At 54.8% G+C, this 16,284-nt stretch overlaps 1 protein-coding gene across 9 annotated transcripts in view; it reads right to left on the bottom strand.

Annotated features, from left to right (window-relative positions):
- Window positions 1–16,284, bottom strand: part of LOC122442108 (DAB2 interacting protein) — a 212,940-nt gene that overhangs the window by 34,986 nt on the left and 161,670 nt on the right. Inside the window, exon 1 of one of the 9 annotated variants that reach the window (XM_043469447.1) lies at window positions 15,037–15,540. The exons of 7 other annotated variants lie outside the window; for them this stretch is intronic. In XM_043469447.1, the coding sequence (XP_043325382.1) occupies window positions 15,037–15,212 (176 nt within the window). In that variant the 5' untranslated portion in view covers window positions 15,213–15,540. Of the gene's footprint in view, window positions 1–5,621; window positions 5,778–15,036; window positions 15,541–16,284 lie in introns of those variants that run through there. One more of the 9 variants, XM_043469449.1, reaches the window with a different exon arrangement.

Below are 16,284 nucleotides of genomic sequence, written 5' to 3'. Positions count from 1 at the left end.
GACTCTAAGTGGGGAGAGCTGCCATACCTTCCTCCGGGGTCAATGCCAGTGACCACACCGGTGACTCAGGTTGGCCCCCACTCTATTCACTGCCTCATGCCAGACACCCCGGTAAGGAGCGAGGGCACAGCTGTGAACAAGGCCGATTAAGGATCACACGTGTTGCATCAAGGCTGACGTTTCTAGGGTCGCTGACACTTCTGATGTCTGGGGTGACGAGATGGGGACTTTGCGGGCCGTTCTCCGTTCCTTTCCCCTGACCACTCAAACCTCCTACCTTCTCCAGGCCTGTTTCCCCCACCTGCAAACAAACTGCATCTACCCAAATGCTCTGGGATGCTTACAAAAACAAACAAACAACCCTCCCCCAATAAAAACTCAACTTCCTAAAGTGAAAGGATGAAAGGGGGTATCTGGAGAGGGCAGAAGACCCCACGGAGGGGCCACGTGAGCCCCTCTGCCTGGGACTCCGAGCACAGACTCCCCCATCCTCTCACTCTTCTGCCTGTGTGGTCTTGCGTCACTGCCCACAGCCAGGCCTGCAAAGGGTGGACACCCTGGACAAGGCTGGTCTCCACAGAGGAGGCGCCCACTGGGGGGCTGGCAGGACCCGCGGACTCTGGAGTCAGGTCAGAACATGCCAACCATGCTCCCGCCTGTCACAGGCAGGCAGGTCCAGGGAGCTGTGCCTACAGGGGAAAGAGCGGGTCCTGGGCACAGTCAGGGTGAGGGCACTGACCTCCTGGGAATCAAGCAGCAGGACACAAACAGGACAGCACCCCCGCTCTCCCCCTACACACAGACCCAGGACGTCCAGCAGAGTCATCTCTGCCCCAGGCCTGGCCTGCCCTGCTGGCCTGGGAACCGCTGGGGTCCCAGGGGTGGGGAGAAGAATGCAGCTGTCTGGTGGTCCCCAGGGCCCTGGGGAGACAGAGCCTGTCCTTAAAAGGCAGGAAGGTTGGCTGCCTGGCCTGGGAAGGTTTCCTGGGATGACAGAGCCTGGAGGCACGGCCCCTCTCAGCCAGGGTTCTCGCCATCCAAAGCCAAGGGGCAGATGCCAGCTGTCACTGGAGCTGGTATGACCCCGTCCCCGTGCTCACACTGAGCTGGGAGCTCCCTGGGCTGGGAAGTGCCCAGTCTTCGGCCTCACCCCACCATGGAAGCCTGCGCCTCCCCAACACCGCAGGGCTGAGCTGGAGGAGGTGGGTCCATGCCTGCGACCGAGACAGAAGGCCAGGATGGCTCATCACGGGCCACGGCTCCACGCAGCCCAAAGCCTGGCTTCCGTGGTGCCCCGTGTACACTGAATGAGTGACGCCACGGCAGCCTGCTCTCAACAGACATAAAGCGCCTACCACCTGCCCGGCTCTGCGACAGGTATTCTATCCAAGGTACTCACACCATCGCGGGGCCGCCTTCTCCCAACCGCCCTGCATGAAAGGAGGAATCACCCCAGCAGGAAGAGGGTGAAGAACTCAACTAGACCTGATGAGCCCTGGCTCATGGGGCAGCCCTCCCTAGACACAGCCCGTCAATCCACAGGACTGGACGCAGCAGGCTTCAGGACACCAGAGGAAACTGAGGCTAGGAGAGGAGGGGCTTGGCTGGGGGCACAGTGTCCAGAAGTGAAAGACGGGAGCCCAACGGCCTGATCGGCCTCTGATGGGACAGAGAGGTACCCACCCCATGCCGGGCCAGGCCAGGCCTGGAGGTTGGGGATCCAGGCAGCCTTGCACCCTGGCAGGGGCCCGGCCCTCTCACTGGGAGGGGAGGGGAACCTGGCCGTCGGGTCCTGGGCTCCTTCCTCATCCTTCCTCTTCCTCTCCGCCTTTGATCCATCTGGATCAGCAGGGCCCTAAACAAGTTCTGACCTCTCTCCAGGCTGCTGCTTCTTCATTTCAGAGACTATGACCAAACCCCCAACATGTCAACTCCCCATTAGTGTAAGGGACCACAGGCTAACCACATCCACTCCTCCTCCTGTCACCTGCAAGCCGGTTAGCCATACCTCCTTGCCTGTTGGTGACCTGACCCTCAACGGCTTGGGGTGAGACCACTGACGTGAGCGGTGTTGATGGCAGCCCCCTGAGCAGGAGGGGCACCCCTCAGCATCTTGACATCCCCCACACCCCCTTTCTAATTCTGCAGCCTAATGGACTTTTCAGAGAACATTCAGGAACACATTTACTTCCTCATATCCCCAAGTCATTTTGAGGGGGGGGGGGGTGGGCAGGAAGGGCAAGGGGCACACAGAGAGGGAAGAAACAAAAACACTTTCCATCTATTCCCCCAAGTTATCCTGCAGCCTGAATAATCTCGGGTTTTTAATCAATAGCTGTCAGACTTGTCAAATTACTTTGGGGACCGCAAAGCAGTTTTTAAACATTCATAAACCTCAGTAGAACAGCGAAGTGCCCTGAATTTTAAGAGAAGAGCATCTGAGGAACACTCATTGAACAGGATGGGATTTGGGCAAATGGAAAGTGAGCTGAGGGCTGGGTGCTCCTCCTGCTTCTGAGTAAGGACAGCTCCCTACCTCAATCCACCCCCGGTCCCCAGGGGAAACTGTCCAGCCACTCAGCAAGACTAAGGAGAGTGACCCCCCCAAACCCCAAGGTCCCCACGGAAAGCACCCCACCCATGTGGGAGCATGGCACCAGCCCCATCTGGCACAGCCCTGCCCCCGCCAGGCCCAGAGGCTGGACCGTGAGCCCCTCCACTTGGAGGACCCTGACGAAGGGACAGTGCTGTCTCTCCCTGTGACCCAGGCTGCACCCCACTCCTCCTTGAACGCATGAACACGCCCCTGCATCCCCCTGGCCCCACGGGTCGCTCAGCGGATCACGTAGGGTGCGACTAGCTTACCCACCCCCACCGGGACCATAAATACCTCCAACAGCTGCCTCGGGCCCTGGGGACTCATGACCCAAGTGGGGAAGGATGACGGAATGAAAAAGAAGCGTGAACTGAAGACCAAGGACTTCCACTCCCCAAGGAAACAACTTCCTCTCTGGCTCATCTAATTCCTTCCAGCTCTCCACTTCCAGGAAGCCCTCCTAGGCTCAGCGGACGCCTCTGAAGAACGTCATCGTCTCCCCTCTCCCCTCCTCCACCCGAGACACAAGTGCCATGCCAGGTGACCTTCTGGTGCGTTCACATTATGGTGACAAGGTGACCTGGGGCTGTCCTTCTCCCATGCCTGGGAACTAAGCTTCCTGCCTCAACCAAAGACGGATCACTTGTCAACACAGCCCAGCCCCTGGCATCGCGTGGCTGATGACTGATCTAACGTGGTGACCTTCCGTAAGAACACACACACACTCCTCTGCCTTCGGTCAAATTAATTAACCTGCATGCCTCAGTTTTCTCATCTGTAAAGTGGGGGCAGCACCATCTTTGGTGCTAGGGGTGTAACCTGACATGCAAGAGCCCTGCTTTCCCTGGGCTTTCTGCCCCTTCCCGCCCTGCAGCACTTCAGCTTTAAGTAGGCACCTCCCAGTCCTTATTTAAGGAGCAATGGGCATCCTAGGTTCTGGCAGCAGTGCCCACTTCCTGTTCTGCCACCACTTACCACAGGGGGCTCTGTGGCTTCAGGGAGACAAGGGGCAAAGACACGAAGGAGAAGGGGCACCAGGCCAAGGGAACATTGCTCTCAGGTTGGCCTCTCAGCTTTCTCACCGGACAAATGGGCCACCCTCACCTCCTCCAGGAGCCTGTGGAGGTCTGTGATGCTAACACCCCCACCCCTGGTTTGAGCTAACCCAGTGCCCCAATATACAGTTACTGAGCACCTCTCCAGTATGCTAGCGCTGAGCCTGGGGGATCTAGGGAGCCCGGCTCCCCATCCTCCCAAAGCCTGGCGTCAGGAAGTCCCAGCGGGGCACCAGAGCTCCACTTCTCAGACTGAAACTCGCGGGAGACAGCCAGGAGCACAGCAGGGGAGGGTGGCTGCTGACAAGCCACCGGCTCCCAGGTCGCAGGCAAAGGCACAGACTCATGTCAAGCCCAGGGCACGGCTGCCAAGTTCCTCCTGCTCCTAGTGACCGTGATTCTAAACCGTCCGTGCTCTCCAGCATCCACCTCACCTACGACACCCCACACACCTGCAAGTGTCCTGGCGCCCCGTTTAGAGGACTCCGCATCGCTGCTGCTTAGGGGGTCCAGCTGCCCGACCTCCAGTTAAGAAAACAAACCCTGAAGCCTTGAGGGGCTTCCCAAGGCCAGAGAGGGTGCCAGGCTCCAAGAGCCCACCCTCTACTCCCAGCCCACACTGCTGACGCGAGGATAAGCTAGCCCTGCTGCCATCTGCTACTGGCCCACGGGATTCTGACCAGTAAGGCTGTACACTGTAAACACAGCCTCCAAGGCACGTCCCCACCCAGCCACCCTGGGCTGTGCACCGACACCTACAACACACGCAGGAGCCCAGGGAGCCTCACCCGTCGGGCCTGGCTCAGAGACCACCACCTCCGGGCCGCCCGCCCATCCCAGCTGAACCGACTCCTCCCTCCAGGGCTTCCCCTCTGCGCTCCGCCCCCACGGAAGCAGAGGCTCAGGGACGCTCAGGAGCTTGCCCAAGGTCACAGTTCACAGGCGCTGGGGCAAGGGCGGGAGGCCTGGCATCTGGGCTCCAACTCCAAACTCTTTCCACCGCCTGTCAACGCCTTTGAGGCTTTCACCAAGCCTACAGAAACCGTGTGATCAGACACGCCAACTTTCAGGTAACTTAGAAAAGTTGAGTCATCAGACCCCCGCTGAGAGTTGCCTGTATCACCTCCTGTGTCACCTGTCCGGAAAACAGCGAGAAGCCCACCTACCTGGCAGGGGTCGGCAGCCCCCCAGCCGCGGCAGTGAAGGTGGGCAGGACCTGAGACCATGCAGACTTGTGAGAAGCCGGGCACAGGGCCGGCTTCACCTTCAGAGCACCGGCTCACTCTCCTCCATGGGTACGAGAGAAGCCAAAGCCCCGATTTCTCCCGAGAGGGGGTAACTTCCTGGGCACGCACTGCTGCATCACAGGCTCCTGACAACTGTTGGAAGCACTTAAGCTGGGGAAAAACACACCCCAAGCCCAACCCCATGGCTGGCCTCTGGATCAGGGACCAGACAGAGGCAGGGAGAAGGGGAGAGAGAGAGAGACTCCGGCTGGGGGAGAGCTGACACGGCCCCGAACCCCAGCACAGCCCCACCCAGCACAGCCCTGGACTCGGCGATTCCGAGCAAAGGCCGGGCTCCTCATTTCCCGGTTCTCAGAGCAGCCACAGCAGCCCCTGGGCCTGCTCACGGAAAAGGGCCACTGACACTGGATTTCCTCTCTTTTAAAAACTTAAAACAGCAACAATACTCCTCCTTTTCTCGCTTTTTTGGCGGGCCATCCTAATTGCTTCCACATTCTGGGCCGGCGGGACATGCCTGCAGCGGGGCAGAGACACCATCGCTGGGGAACAGCCGAAGCCCTCCCCAGGCCAGACACCCTCTCTGACGGGCCGCTCCCACACGCCTCGGTTACTTGCTCCCTGGGCCCAAGAGGCTGGTCAGGGGCCAAAGCGGGCGGCCACCCCCCTGCCCTCTTCCCCGGCCTCCCTCATTCGGACCTCCGCTCGGGCCATTAGGTCACTCACCATCCCTCAGTGCGGCCACCAGGCTCGGGAAAACGAGGGGCCGGGCCAGCCACCCCCGCTGCCCGCTGTCCCCCACCGGGCCCAGCCAGTCCAACCCCGCTCTGGTCCTAGACATACCGCTCCAGCCCTGTCCGCTGGGACTGAACATGGCTAGTTAAACAAAGGCTAAGTTCCAACTCTCTGTAATGTGCTTTTAAAGGGCCAGTGTCCCACTTGGGGTTGCTGAGGACTTAAAGGCACAGCTCCCTTTTTCTGTACAGGACACAAGATGGCAAAAACCCCCAAATTTCTCAAAAGTCAGGATCAGATTAGAAGTCTCGGGAAGATTTTAGACAAAATACCCAATAGTAAAAACCCAAATTCATCTGTTGTTGTTCACTTGCTAAGTTGTGTCCGACTCCTTGCAACCCCATGGACTGCAGCAGGCCAGGCTTCCCTGTCTTTCACTATCTGCCAGAGTTTGCTCAAATTCATGTTCATTTGAGTCGGTGATGCTATCTATCCATCTCATCCTCTGCCACCCTCTTCTCCTTTTGCTTTCAACCTTTCCCAGCATCAGAGTCTTTTCCAGTAAGCCAGCTCTTTGCATCAGGTGGCCGAGGTATTGGAGCTTCAGCATCAGTCCTTCCAATGAACAATGAGGGCTGATTTCCTTTAGGATTGACTGGTTTGAGCTCTCTGCTGTCCAAGGGACTCTCAAGAGTCTTCTCCAGCACCACAGTTCAAAAGCATCAATTCTTTGGTGTTCAGCTTTCTTTATGGTCCTATTTTCACATCTGTACTACTGGAAAAACCATAGCTTTGACTAGATGGTCCTTTGTTGGCAAAGTGACATCTCTGCTTTTTAATATGCTGTCTAGGTTTGTCATAGCTTTCCTTCCAAGGAGCAAGCATTTTTTAATCTCATGGCTGCAATCACCATCCACAGTGATTTTGGAGGCCAAGAAAATAAAACCTGACCATGTTTCTACTTTTCCCCTTCTATTTGCCACGAAGTGATGGAATCGGATGCCATGATCTTAGTTTTTTAAATGTTGAATTTTAAACCAGCTGTTTCACCCTTCTCTTTCACCCTTGTCAAAGGCTCTTTAGTTCCCCCTCATTTTCTGCCATTAGGGTGGTATCTATCATTTGTATATCTAAGGTTGTTGATACTTCTCCTGGCAATCTTGATTCCAGCTTGTGACTCATCCAGTGCAGCATTCTGCATGATGTACTCTGCATATAAGTTAAATGGGGTGACAATATTCAGCCTCGTCGTACTCCTTTCCCAATTTTGAACCAGTCAGTTGTTCCATGTGAGGTTCTAACTGTTGTTTCTTGACAGGCTTCTCAGGAGACAGGTAAGGTGGTCTGGTATTCCCTTCTAAGAATTTTCCACAATTTGTTGTGATCCACACAGTCAAAGGCTTTGGCATAGTCAATGAAGCAGAAGTAGATGTTTTTCTGGAACTCCCTCATTTTCTCTATGATCCAATGAATGCTAGCAATTTGATCTCTGATTTCTCTGCCTTTTCTGAACTCATTTTGTACATCTGGAAGTTCTTAGTTCATGTATTGCTGAAGACTAGCTTGAAGGATTTTGAGTATAGCCTTACTAGCATGCAAAATGAGCACAGCTGTCCAACAGTTTGAACATCCTTCTGCACTGCTCCTTCTTTGGGACTGGAATGAAAAGTGACCTTTTCCCATCCTCCGATCATTGCTGAGTCTTCCAAATTTGCTGACATATTGAGTACAGCACTTTAGCAGCAGCATCTTTTAGGATTTGAAATAGTTCAGCTGGAATTCCATTACCTCCTCTAGTTCTGTTCCTAGTGATGTGTCCAAAGGCCCACTTGACTTTGCACTCCAGGATGTCTGGCTCTAGGTGAGAACACACCATTGTGGTTTTCCGGGTCATTAAGATCTTTTTTGTATAGTTCTTCTGTGTATTCTTGCCACATCTTCTTAATATCTTCTGCCTCTGTTAGGTCCTTAACATTTCTGTCCTTTAGTGTGCCTATCCTTATGTGAAGTGTTTCTTTCTTTGATAGCTCCAATTTTCTTGATGAGATCTCTAGTCTTTCCCATTCTATTGTTTTCCTCTACTTCTTTGCATTGTTCATTGAAGAAGGCTTTCTTATCTCTCCTTGCTATTCTCTAGAACTCTGCATTCAGTTGGGTGTATCTCTCTCTCTCGTTTCTTTTCCTTCTTCAACTATTTGTAAAGCCTCCTCAGACAACCACTTTGCCTTCTTGCCCTTCTTTTTCTTTGGGATGGAAACATCTTAAGAATAAGAGTGGGAAAGACAAATTTTTCAACCCTCACAACGAGCCAGGACAATACTCCTTCACAGCAGCATCTCATGACTCCTCCTCACAACTATGCCAGGCAGGGAGCACCTGGACACATCTTTCAGAGGAGGAAGTCGTGGTTGGCAGGGGTTCCCAACTTGCCCAGGATGGCACAGTCTGCGGCTAGGGCCCAGCCACATGAGGTCAGCCAGGGCCAGAAGTCTTCTCCCACCTGCTCTCTCGAGGCCCCACCTGTTCCACCTCCACTAGCATCTTTCATCACAGGTGCCCAAACACTGGGCTTTCAGTCTAAGCCTCAAAACCCTGTGAGCTCGGTTCTGTTCTTTCCCTTCTCACAGATGAGAAGATTAGAGACCAGGAGCGCAGAAAAGGCAGGGAGAGGGAGGAGAGAAGAGGAAGGTCTGGAGCCCTGCACACAGGCCCTGACAGCCAGGCCCTCACTTCTTCCCAAACCGGCTCTACAGTCAGAGGAGGGGGTACAAAAGGGAGCCATCCTTCCAAGCTCAGGGCTCAGGCAAGCTGACCAAGGTCCACAGGAATGGGAGAGGTGGGACTGCAGGGGTGGGGGCTCTCTGGAGCCCCCTAGGCTCCAAGAGGGGGCATGGCCTGTGAGCTGCTAAAATAGGAGCGGGCAGAGAAGAATGGAGAAGAAAAATGGCAACCCACTCCAGGATTCTTGCCTGGGAAATCCCAGGGACAGAGGAACCTGCTGGGCTATAAAGCCCATGGGGTTGCAGGGAGTCGGACATGACTGAGCACGCACACACACGCAGAGCAGAGGAAAGGAGACTTGACTGCCTGGGCCTCTGTACCTGGTCTAGCAAGCCCTCCAAGAAAAGTGGGCCACCTCTGGACACCAGGAGTGGGCGGGCAGCCCAGAGGTGCTGTACGGCCATCCTATCACAAAGGCCAAAGCTAGGCACAGTCTTCAGGCCTAACTCTGCAGGGGCCAGGTCATTCAAGGATCTACCACTCTCGGTCTGTTTCTATGGAGCCTGGCAGTCAAGTAAGTGTGAAGCTGTGTAGCCTAATGGTTAGGAACATGGACTCTGAAGTCAGACTGTTGAAATCTGGGCCCTGCCACTTGGCAATCTTGTGTTCTTGGACAAGTCAGGTCACCTCTCTGGGCCTGCTTCCCCCTCTGCAATAACAACAACAGCGCTCAGCCCCCAGGGCTTGCCGTGAGGACTTAATGAGCTACAGAACAAAGCTGACTTCCAGGGAGCACTTGATAAAGGCCAGCCTGTTTAGCTAGGCTGAAGGACACTGCCCCAGGATATGCTGGGAGACACAAAGTGGTCACTTTCTGAGTAGTGACTCTGAGCAAGAGTCACATCTTTCTCTGGGCCTCGGTTGATTTCTGTAAAGACGGGGTCTACCCGGGACCCTCAGTGACTCCCAGGCAAGACCACCCCCTAATACATCCCAGCTGCCCACTCTTCTCTAGAAGCACCCAGGTCATGAAAGGCTGGGCTGTAGTTTGAATTCTTTGCGACCTGAAAACAGGCCTGGCCTCTGCCCTGCCCCACCACACCCCCAGGCTAACTGGGATCTGTTGGGAGGGAGAGGGTGCAAAGGCTCCAGGCCGCGTGACACAGTCAGGAGGCAGCAAAAGGCATCACCTCTCCAGGCAGAGACCACATGGCCAGCTCTGGACCTTAGTCTCCCCACTATAAGGGGTGAACCCTCGCCTCCTTAGGAGTCTCCCAGGGGATGTGCTGCCGCTGAGCTGCCTTTCCTTAGAGGAGTTCAGCAGCCAGCATTGGCAGGCAGATCCTCTACCACTGAGCTACCTGGGAAGCCTCTTCTATCTTCCTAGAACCTAAAGCAACTGGTTTGTGTGCTTCTTGGGGAGCAGGGGAAGGAGAAGAGGGGGAGGACTAGAAGAATCAGGGATGAAGAGGCAGGAGGCATGCCCGACAGCCCCGGCAGAGCATACGACCACTACTGAGGGGGCTGGAAGAAGCACAAGCTGGAATCAAGATTGCTGGGAGAAATATCAATAACCTCAGGTATGCAGATGACATCACCCTTATGGCAGAAAGTAGAGAGGAACTAAAAAGGCTCTTGATGAAAGTGAAAGAAGAGAGTGTAAAAGTTGGCTTAAAGTTCAACATTCAGAAAACTAAGATCATGGCATCTGGTCCCATCACTTCATGAGAAATAGATGGGGAAATAGTGCAAACAGTGTCAGACTTTATTTTTTGGGGCTCCAAAATCACTGCAGATGGTGATTGCAGCCATGAAATTAAAAGACACTTACTCCTTGGAAGGAAAGTTATGACCAACCTAGATAGCATATTAAAAAGCAGAGACATTACTTTGCCAACAAAGGTCTGTCCAGTCAAGGCTATGGTTTTTCCAGTGGTCATGTATGGATGTGAGAGTCGAACTGTGAAGAAAGCTGAGCGCCGAAGAATTGATGCTTTTGAACTGTGGTGTTGGAGAAGACTCTTGAGAGTCCCTTGGACTACAAGGAGATCCAACCAGTCCATTCTAAAGCAGATAAGTCCTCAGTGTTCACTGGAAGGACTGATGTTGAGGCTGAAACTCCAATACTTTGGCCACCTCATGCGAAGAGTTGACTCATTGGAAAAGACCCTGATGCTGGGAGGGACTGGGGGCAGGAGGAGAAGGGGATGACAGAGGATGAGATGGCTGGATGGCATCACTGACTCAATGGACATGGGTTTGGGTGAACTCCAGGAGTTGGTGATGGACAGGGAGGCCTGGTGTGCTACGATTCATGGGGTCGCAAAGAGTCGGACATGACTGAGCGACTGAACGGAACTGAGGGGGCAGGGAGGGATCTTCGTGCCTTAAACTCACACCATCATCTCCTTGTCCATAGGGTTCATCTGTCAGTAGGAGATGGAGCGATTTGGAAGTCTGCAGGGCTGGGTAGTGATTCTGGTTGTGTTACTCAGCGATTGTGGGACTTTGGGAAAATTCTTTACTTTCCTGAGCCTCAGTTTCTTCATGTATAAAACGAGGAAACATGCTATCCTTGGAAGAGAAAAGATGTAAAAATGGTGGCTAGCCAAATGCAGAGAAAGCACTTACCAAAACAACTTGGGAGCCCAAAGACTCAATTATCTGATCTGAGTGCCATTCATTCAACAGACACTCAGAACCCACCTGGAGACTGTTAGCTCTTGGGCGGTCCCCAGCTCTACACTGCCCCCCAATGAGCCAAACACATTCTAACTACCCCCCACCCCACGCTCCTGCCTCACGGCTAAGTGTTGCAGAGAGATCAAGATCTGGGTCACCAAAATACTGTGAAATAGACCTCAAACTTCTCTGGAGGCCAAACCCACCAAAGAACCGTCCAGAGCGAAGCCATCAGTGCAGACCAAGTCCAGCTCAGCTCCGGGAAAGGTGGAGGGCCTTGCAAGGAAAGCCAGGTTCACAGTGCTCTCTCTCAGGCGTTCGGGAGAGCGAGCAGGAGGGGAGAGGGGAAGAAAGGGCAGGCGACACTACAGGGTGGGAAGCGAGCCCTCCAAAGAGAGAGAGAGAAAGCTCAAAGAGCCACTGGACGTCTCTTAGGGGGGCCCAGTCCAGCCCTCCCCAATCTGAATCTCTAGGGATCCCGCTCAGAGGATCCTGGGGGAGGCCCAGGGCTGGTAAACCGAGACCAGACGGAGGACGTGGGAGCCCCTCCCTCACCCTCCTGGGCTTCCCGGACTGGCCCACTCACTTCCCTCCTCAGGCCCTGCTGCCTCCTTTTCAACTTACTTCCTTTCTATTCAACACACACCTGACCTCGCCTCCTCCTGATGGTCCCCACAGGTGACCAGAGCCAACTAGGGTTCCAGTCTCCTCCTTCCCCCACAGAGCAGTTAGCTCCCTCTCTGAAACCCAGGCCACCACACTCTGCGACGCGCCCCCTCCCTCCCAGGCCGCCACCCTCCCCTCAGCACACCTTTCCTTCTGGTGTCGGAGTTTCTCAGACGCTGATGTGGGAGCACTTTTCCCTTGGTGAAAGCCTCTCCTCTGTGGAGCTCATCCACTCCTCAGCTTTAAACACCTCCAGTGCTCAAGACTCCAAAGCTTCCCTCCCAGCCTTCCCCTCCCCTGCACTCCAGACTCATATATCTAAATGCTGGCCTGACAGCTCTTGGAGAGTTCTGACCTCATAGAACTTCAAATCTGAAATATGGGAAGTGGAGCTTTGTCTCAGGGCTTAATCCAGGGGTCTCAGAAGCCAGCCACCCTCCCTCTCCCTGCCCTTCAGAACCCAATCCATTAGCACATCCTATTACTGCTGTCTTCTGGTGTTTAGTTACTCAGTTGTGTTCAACTCTTTGAGACCCCAGGACTCTATAGCCCGCCAGGCTTCTCTATCTGTGGAATCCTTCAGGCAAGAATACTGGAGTGGGTTGCCATTTCCTTCTCCAGGGTATCTTCCTGATCTGCGGATTGAACCCGAGTCTCCTGCATTGGCAGGCGATTTCTTTCCCACTGAGCCACTCAGTTCAGTTCAGTCACTCAGCTGTGTCCAACTCTTTGTGATCCCATGGACTGCAGCACTCCTGGAGTCCCTGTCTGTTACCATCTCCTGGAACTTGCTCAAACTCATGTTTGTTGAGTTGGTGATGCCATCCAACCACCTCGTCCTCTGTTGCCGCCTTTTCCTCCTGCCTTCAATCTTTCCCAGCAACAGGGTCTTTTCTAGTAAGTCAGTCCTTTGCATCAGGTGGCCAGAGTATTGGAGTTTCAGTTTCATCATGAGTCCTTCCAATGAATATTCAGGACTGATTTCCTTTAGGAGTGACTGGCTGGATCTCCTTGCAGTCCAAGGGACTCTCAATAGTCTTCTCCAACACCACGGTTCAAAAGTATCAACTCTCTGGCGCTCAGCTTTCTTTACGGTCCAACTCTCACATCCATACATGACGACTGGAAAAACCATACCTTTGACTAAACAGACCTTTGTTGGCAAAGTAATATCTCTCCTTTTCAATATGCTGTCTAAGCTGGTCATAGCTTTTCTTCCAAGGAGCAAGTGTCTTTTAATTTCATGGCTGCAGTCACCATATGCAGTGATTTTGGAGGCCAAGAAGCCACTAAGGAAGCCAAAATCCTGTCACTACCACCCCTAAAATCTCACACCTGTCCAAGCCTCTTTACCAGTCTGACCCCGCCCCCCTACCTGGGAGTCAGGGGAAACCCTTTAGAAACGCAAATCCTATTATTTAACCTTTGGGCTAAAAACCCTCCAATTACTTCCGACAGCAATTTGAATAACTCCAAATGACTCAATGGACATGAGTTTGAGTCAACTCTGGGAGTGGCGATGGACAGGGAGGCCTGGCGTGCTGCAGTCCATGGGGGTCGCAGAGTCGGACACGACTGAGCGACTGAACTGACGACTGAACTGACTAAACTCCTCCCCAGGACGAGAAGTTGGCCAAGTGTGACCTGCCTTTCCTCTGACCTCATCTGGCAACCCCCATCTGCCTCTAGAAGCAGAGGCTTTCCCGCCTCAGGGACTTTGTCCTCTCTAACGCCTAGGCGGGAGCTCCAGTTCCACCCCCTGCTCCTAAAGCCAGGCTTTAGGAGGCTGGTGGAACTCAGTCCTTCCCTGGATCATCCTGGATACAACAGGTCCTGCCCCCCCACCCCCGCCCCGCTCCCCCCCACAGAAACACTTGGCTGTTTCCTTCATTATCATCTTGCTCGTTCACCCAGCAAATATTTATTAAGTGCAAACAAACAACAACAATGTGCCAGGCACTATTTCAGGTGCTGAACAAAGCAGACCCTGCCTTAGATCACCTAGTCTGGAATTACTTGTTTGTTTCTCCACTCATTTACGATGATCTGTCTCTCCTGCCAGAAGGGAAACTCTGCTGTGTTTCTGAATCCTATGGAAGGGTCCGGCCAGGTGTAAAAACTCAGTAAGTATGGATGAAACGGATTGGTAAAAACCAAGAAACACCACCAAACCCAGAAAGACGCCGGAAGTCAAGAGCCACGCCCCTGCGACCTTGAAGTCAGTGCTGCTCACTGCCCGGGGGGTCTCAGGCGCACAGGAAAGCTTTCGGTAAGGCCCCAGCCCTCCTGGGGGACAGGACAGGCTAGATGCACAGCGGTAGCCTGTTAACTGCTAGAGAAAACGGATGACTGTGGGCTTTCCCAGTGGCTCAGCGGTAAAGAATCCGCCTGCAAGAGTTCAATCCCTGGGTGGGGAAGATCCCCTGGAGAAGGAAATGGCAGCCCACTCCAGTTCTCTAGCCTGGGAAAATCCCATGGACAGAGGAGCCCAGCGGGCTACAGGCCATGGGGTCGCAGAGTGGAACATGACGGAGCGACTAAACAACAAAGCAGACTTGCACAATCAGGGAAGGCTCCTGGGGAGGTGAAATTTGAAAGAGGCCAACCCTACCCACCACCAAATCTAGGAAGCAGGAAAACACTCCGGTGTTTTAGGGCTCTGATATTCTCTGCGCTAGTAGAAAAAAGGGAAAAAACCTTGCTCCAAAAAACTCTTTACTTTTTATTAGTGTCTGGATCAATAAAAGTTTCAGGAGTAAAGCTTCTCTCCTGCAATACTAACCGCCACAGAGACAGCCTAGGATAATTAAATCTGTCTCCAAGAGGCAGTGGCTGAGAGCCCCGGGCTAGGAAAAGAGAAGCCCGAGGGCTGTCACTGGCTCTGAAACTTGGGGTCAAACCCCCCTCCTCACAGCCCACCTTCCAACCCCACAGATTCCCTGCACCTAGATCTCTTTCCCCACAGCTTTGCCTGTCTGCTTCCACCTCCTTGGCCAGTGGGTGTCTCACCACCCTCTCCCTGCCACTTAAAGCTCCCAGGAGGACATGGCCTGGTTCCCAGGAGGCAGGAGCCGGTCCCCACCTTCGCTCTTCCTTCCAAGCCCAAGGGAGTCTCCAGTTCATTCTACCCGGGTCATTGTGGAAACCAGGCTGCGCAGGAGGGACCGTGGGGCATCAACCAGGCCCTGGTGGGAGGGTGGGTGAGGTCCCAGGGCTGGACCTCCTTGGAGAAACAGCCCTCGCACCCTCCAGTCCTCACCCACAGCCATCCAGCCCGCCCACCCACAGGACAGGAAGTTTCCTGTACCCCCTTCCCCGGGCAGAGCCATCCACAGACCTTGGCAGTGGGATAGGCCTCTGGGCTGAACAGGATCTCAATACCAGGAGCCCGGGAGGCACATCTGGCTTTCGACGATGGCGGGGTCTCCACCGAGAAGAAGCCCGGCGGATGAACTTGCCGAGGCTGTCACCGAGGAGTCCGAAGCCACAGAGGCTCATTCTTGTGGCTGTCATGCACCGAGGTGCCTCTCCCGGCCAGACCTGGGGCCCTCTCAGCCCAGGCCAGCATCTAACAGGATCTGGCCAGGTGGGCTTTCCCTTCCCGCAAAGCACACGCCGACTCTTGTCTTCCAAGCTGAAACTTCAAAAATGACTTAAGAAAAACACAGCGGTGACATCTAGAGATTTCCGGGTCCTCCAGGGAACAAGTGGAAAATTACAGCCTTCCATACAGGTAACCACATGGCACAACCTCCAGGTCCGAGAAGTCCGGAGAGATACGCACTTCCAGCCAGGAGCACGTCGCCCTCCGAAGGAACCTGGGCAGGCTGCAGATCGCAGGACCTAGCTCCGGGTCCTCGCGGAGACTCCGGCTCCGCCCCCAACATGCCACACCCTGCCCCAGTCCCGCCTCCGGGCCTTTGCACTGGCAGTTCCCTCCGCGTGGCGCTGGCTCTAGGCCAGGCTCACAGATCAAATGTTGCGCGCCTTACCAGAGGCTGTTCTAACCAAAGGAGCAACTTCCACCCCCACCACCAGGTTATCACTCAGCTTCCTGATGACACTGATCTGAAACGCTCTTGCTTGGGCCCCCTCCACCTCCCCCAGGGAGAATGTCCGGGCCTGTTCACCTGGTCGGTCTGACACACCTCCGGCCATGCCTTGCACAAAGCAGGCACTAACAGGTGTCCTGAACGAATACTAGCTTCCTCCTGGCTGGTCTGAGACAGGCCGGCCAAAGCTGTGTGAGAGCCGTGGGGCGGGGGGCTGACCAAAAGATAGGGGTGCGCCCAAGCCACCTCTCCCCCACCCAAGCTCTCGGAGGGGCCAGGCTGCGACCCCCGCCTTCCCGGCACCACGCCCCTAGAGTTCCAGGGCGGAAGCGGCCGGCCCCGCCCCCAGCCCGCCCACCCCGAGAGCCTCCGGCCCTACCCTCCCAGGCCCGGGCCGCAGGGGACATTCCGCGGCCAGCTGTTGCCAACTGCCCCAGCTGCAACCGCTTTCCATCCCTACCCGCCGCTGCGCTCCGGACGCGGGCGGGGACGAGGCCCGGCCGGAATTCGTCGGGCTCAGAGCAGCAGCAGCC

This window comes from Cervus canadensis, chromosome 5, assembly GCF_019320065.1.
Source record: "Cervus canadensis isolate Bull #8, Minnesota chromosome 5, ASM1932006v1, whole genome shotgun sequence".
Classification (NCBI taxonomy): domain Eukaryota; kingdom Metazoa; phylum Chordata; class Mammalia; order Artiodactyla; family Cervidae; genus Cervus; species Cervus canadensis.
This window is presented reverse-complemented; position numbering and strand designations above follow the sequence as displayed.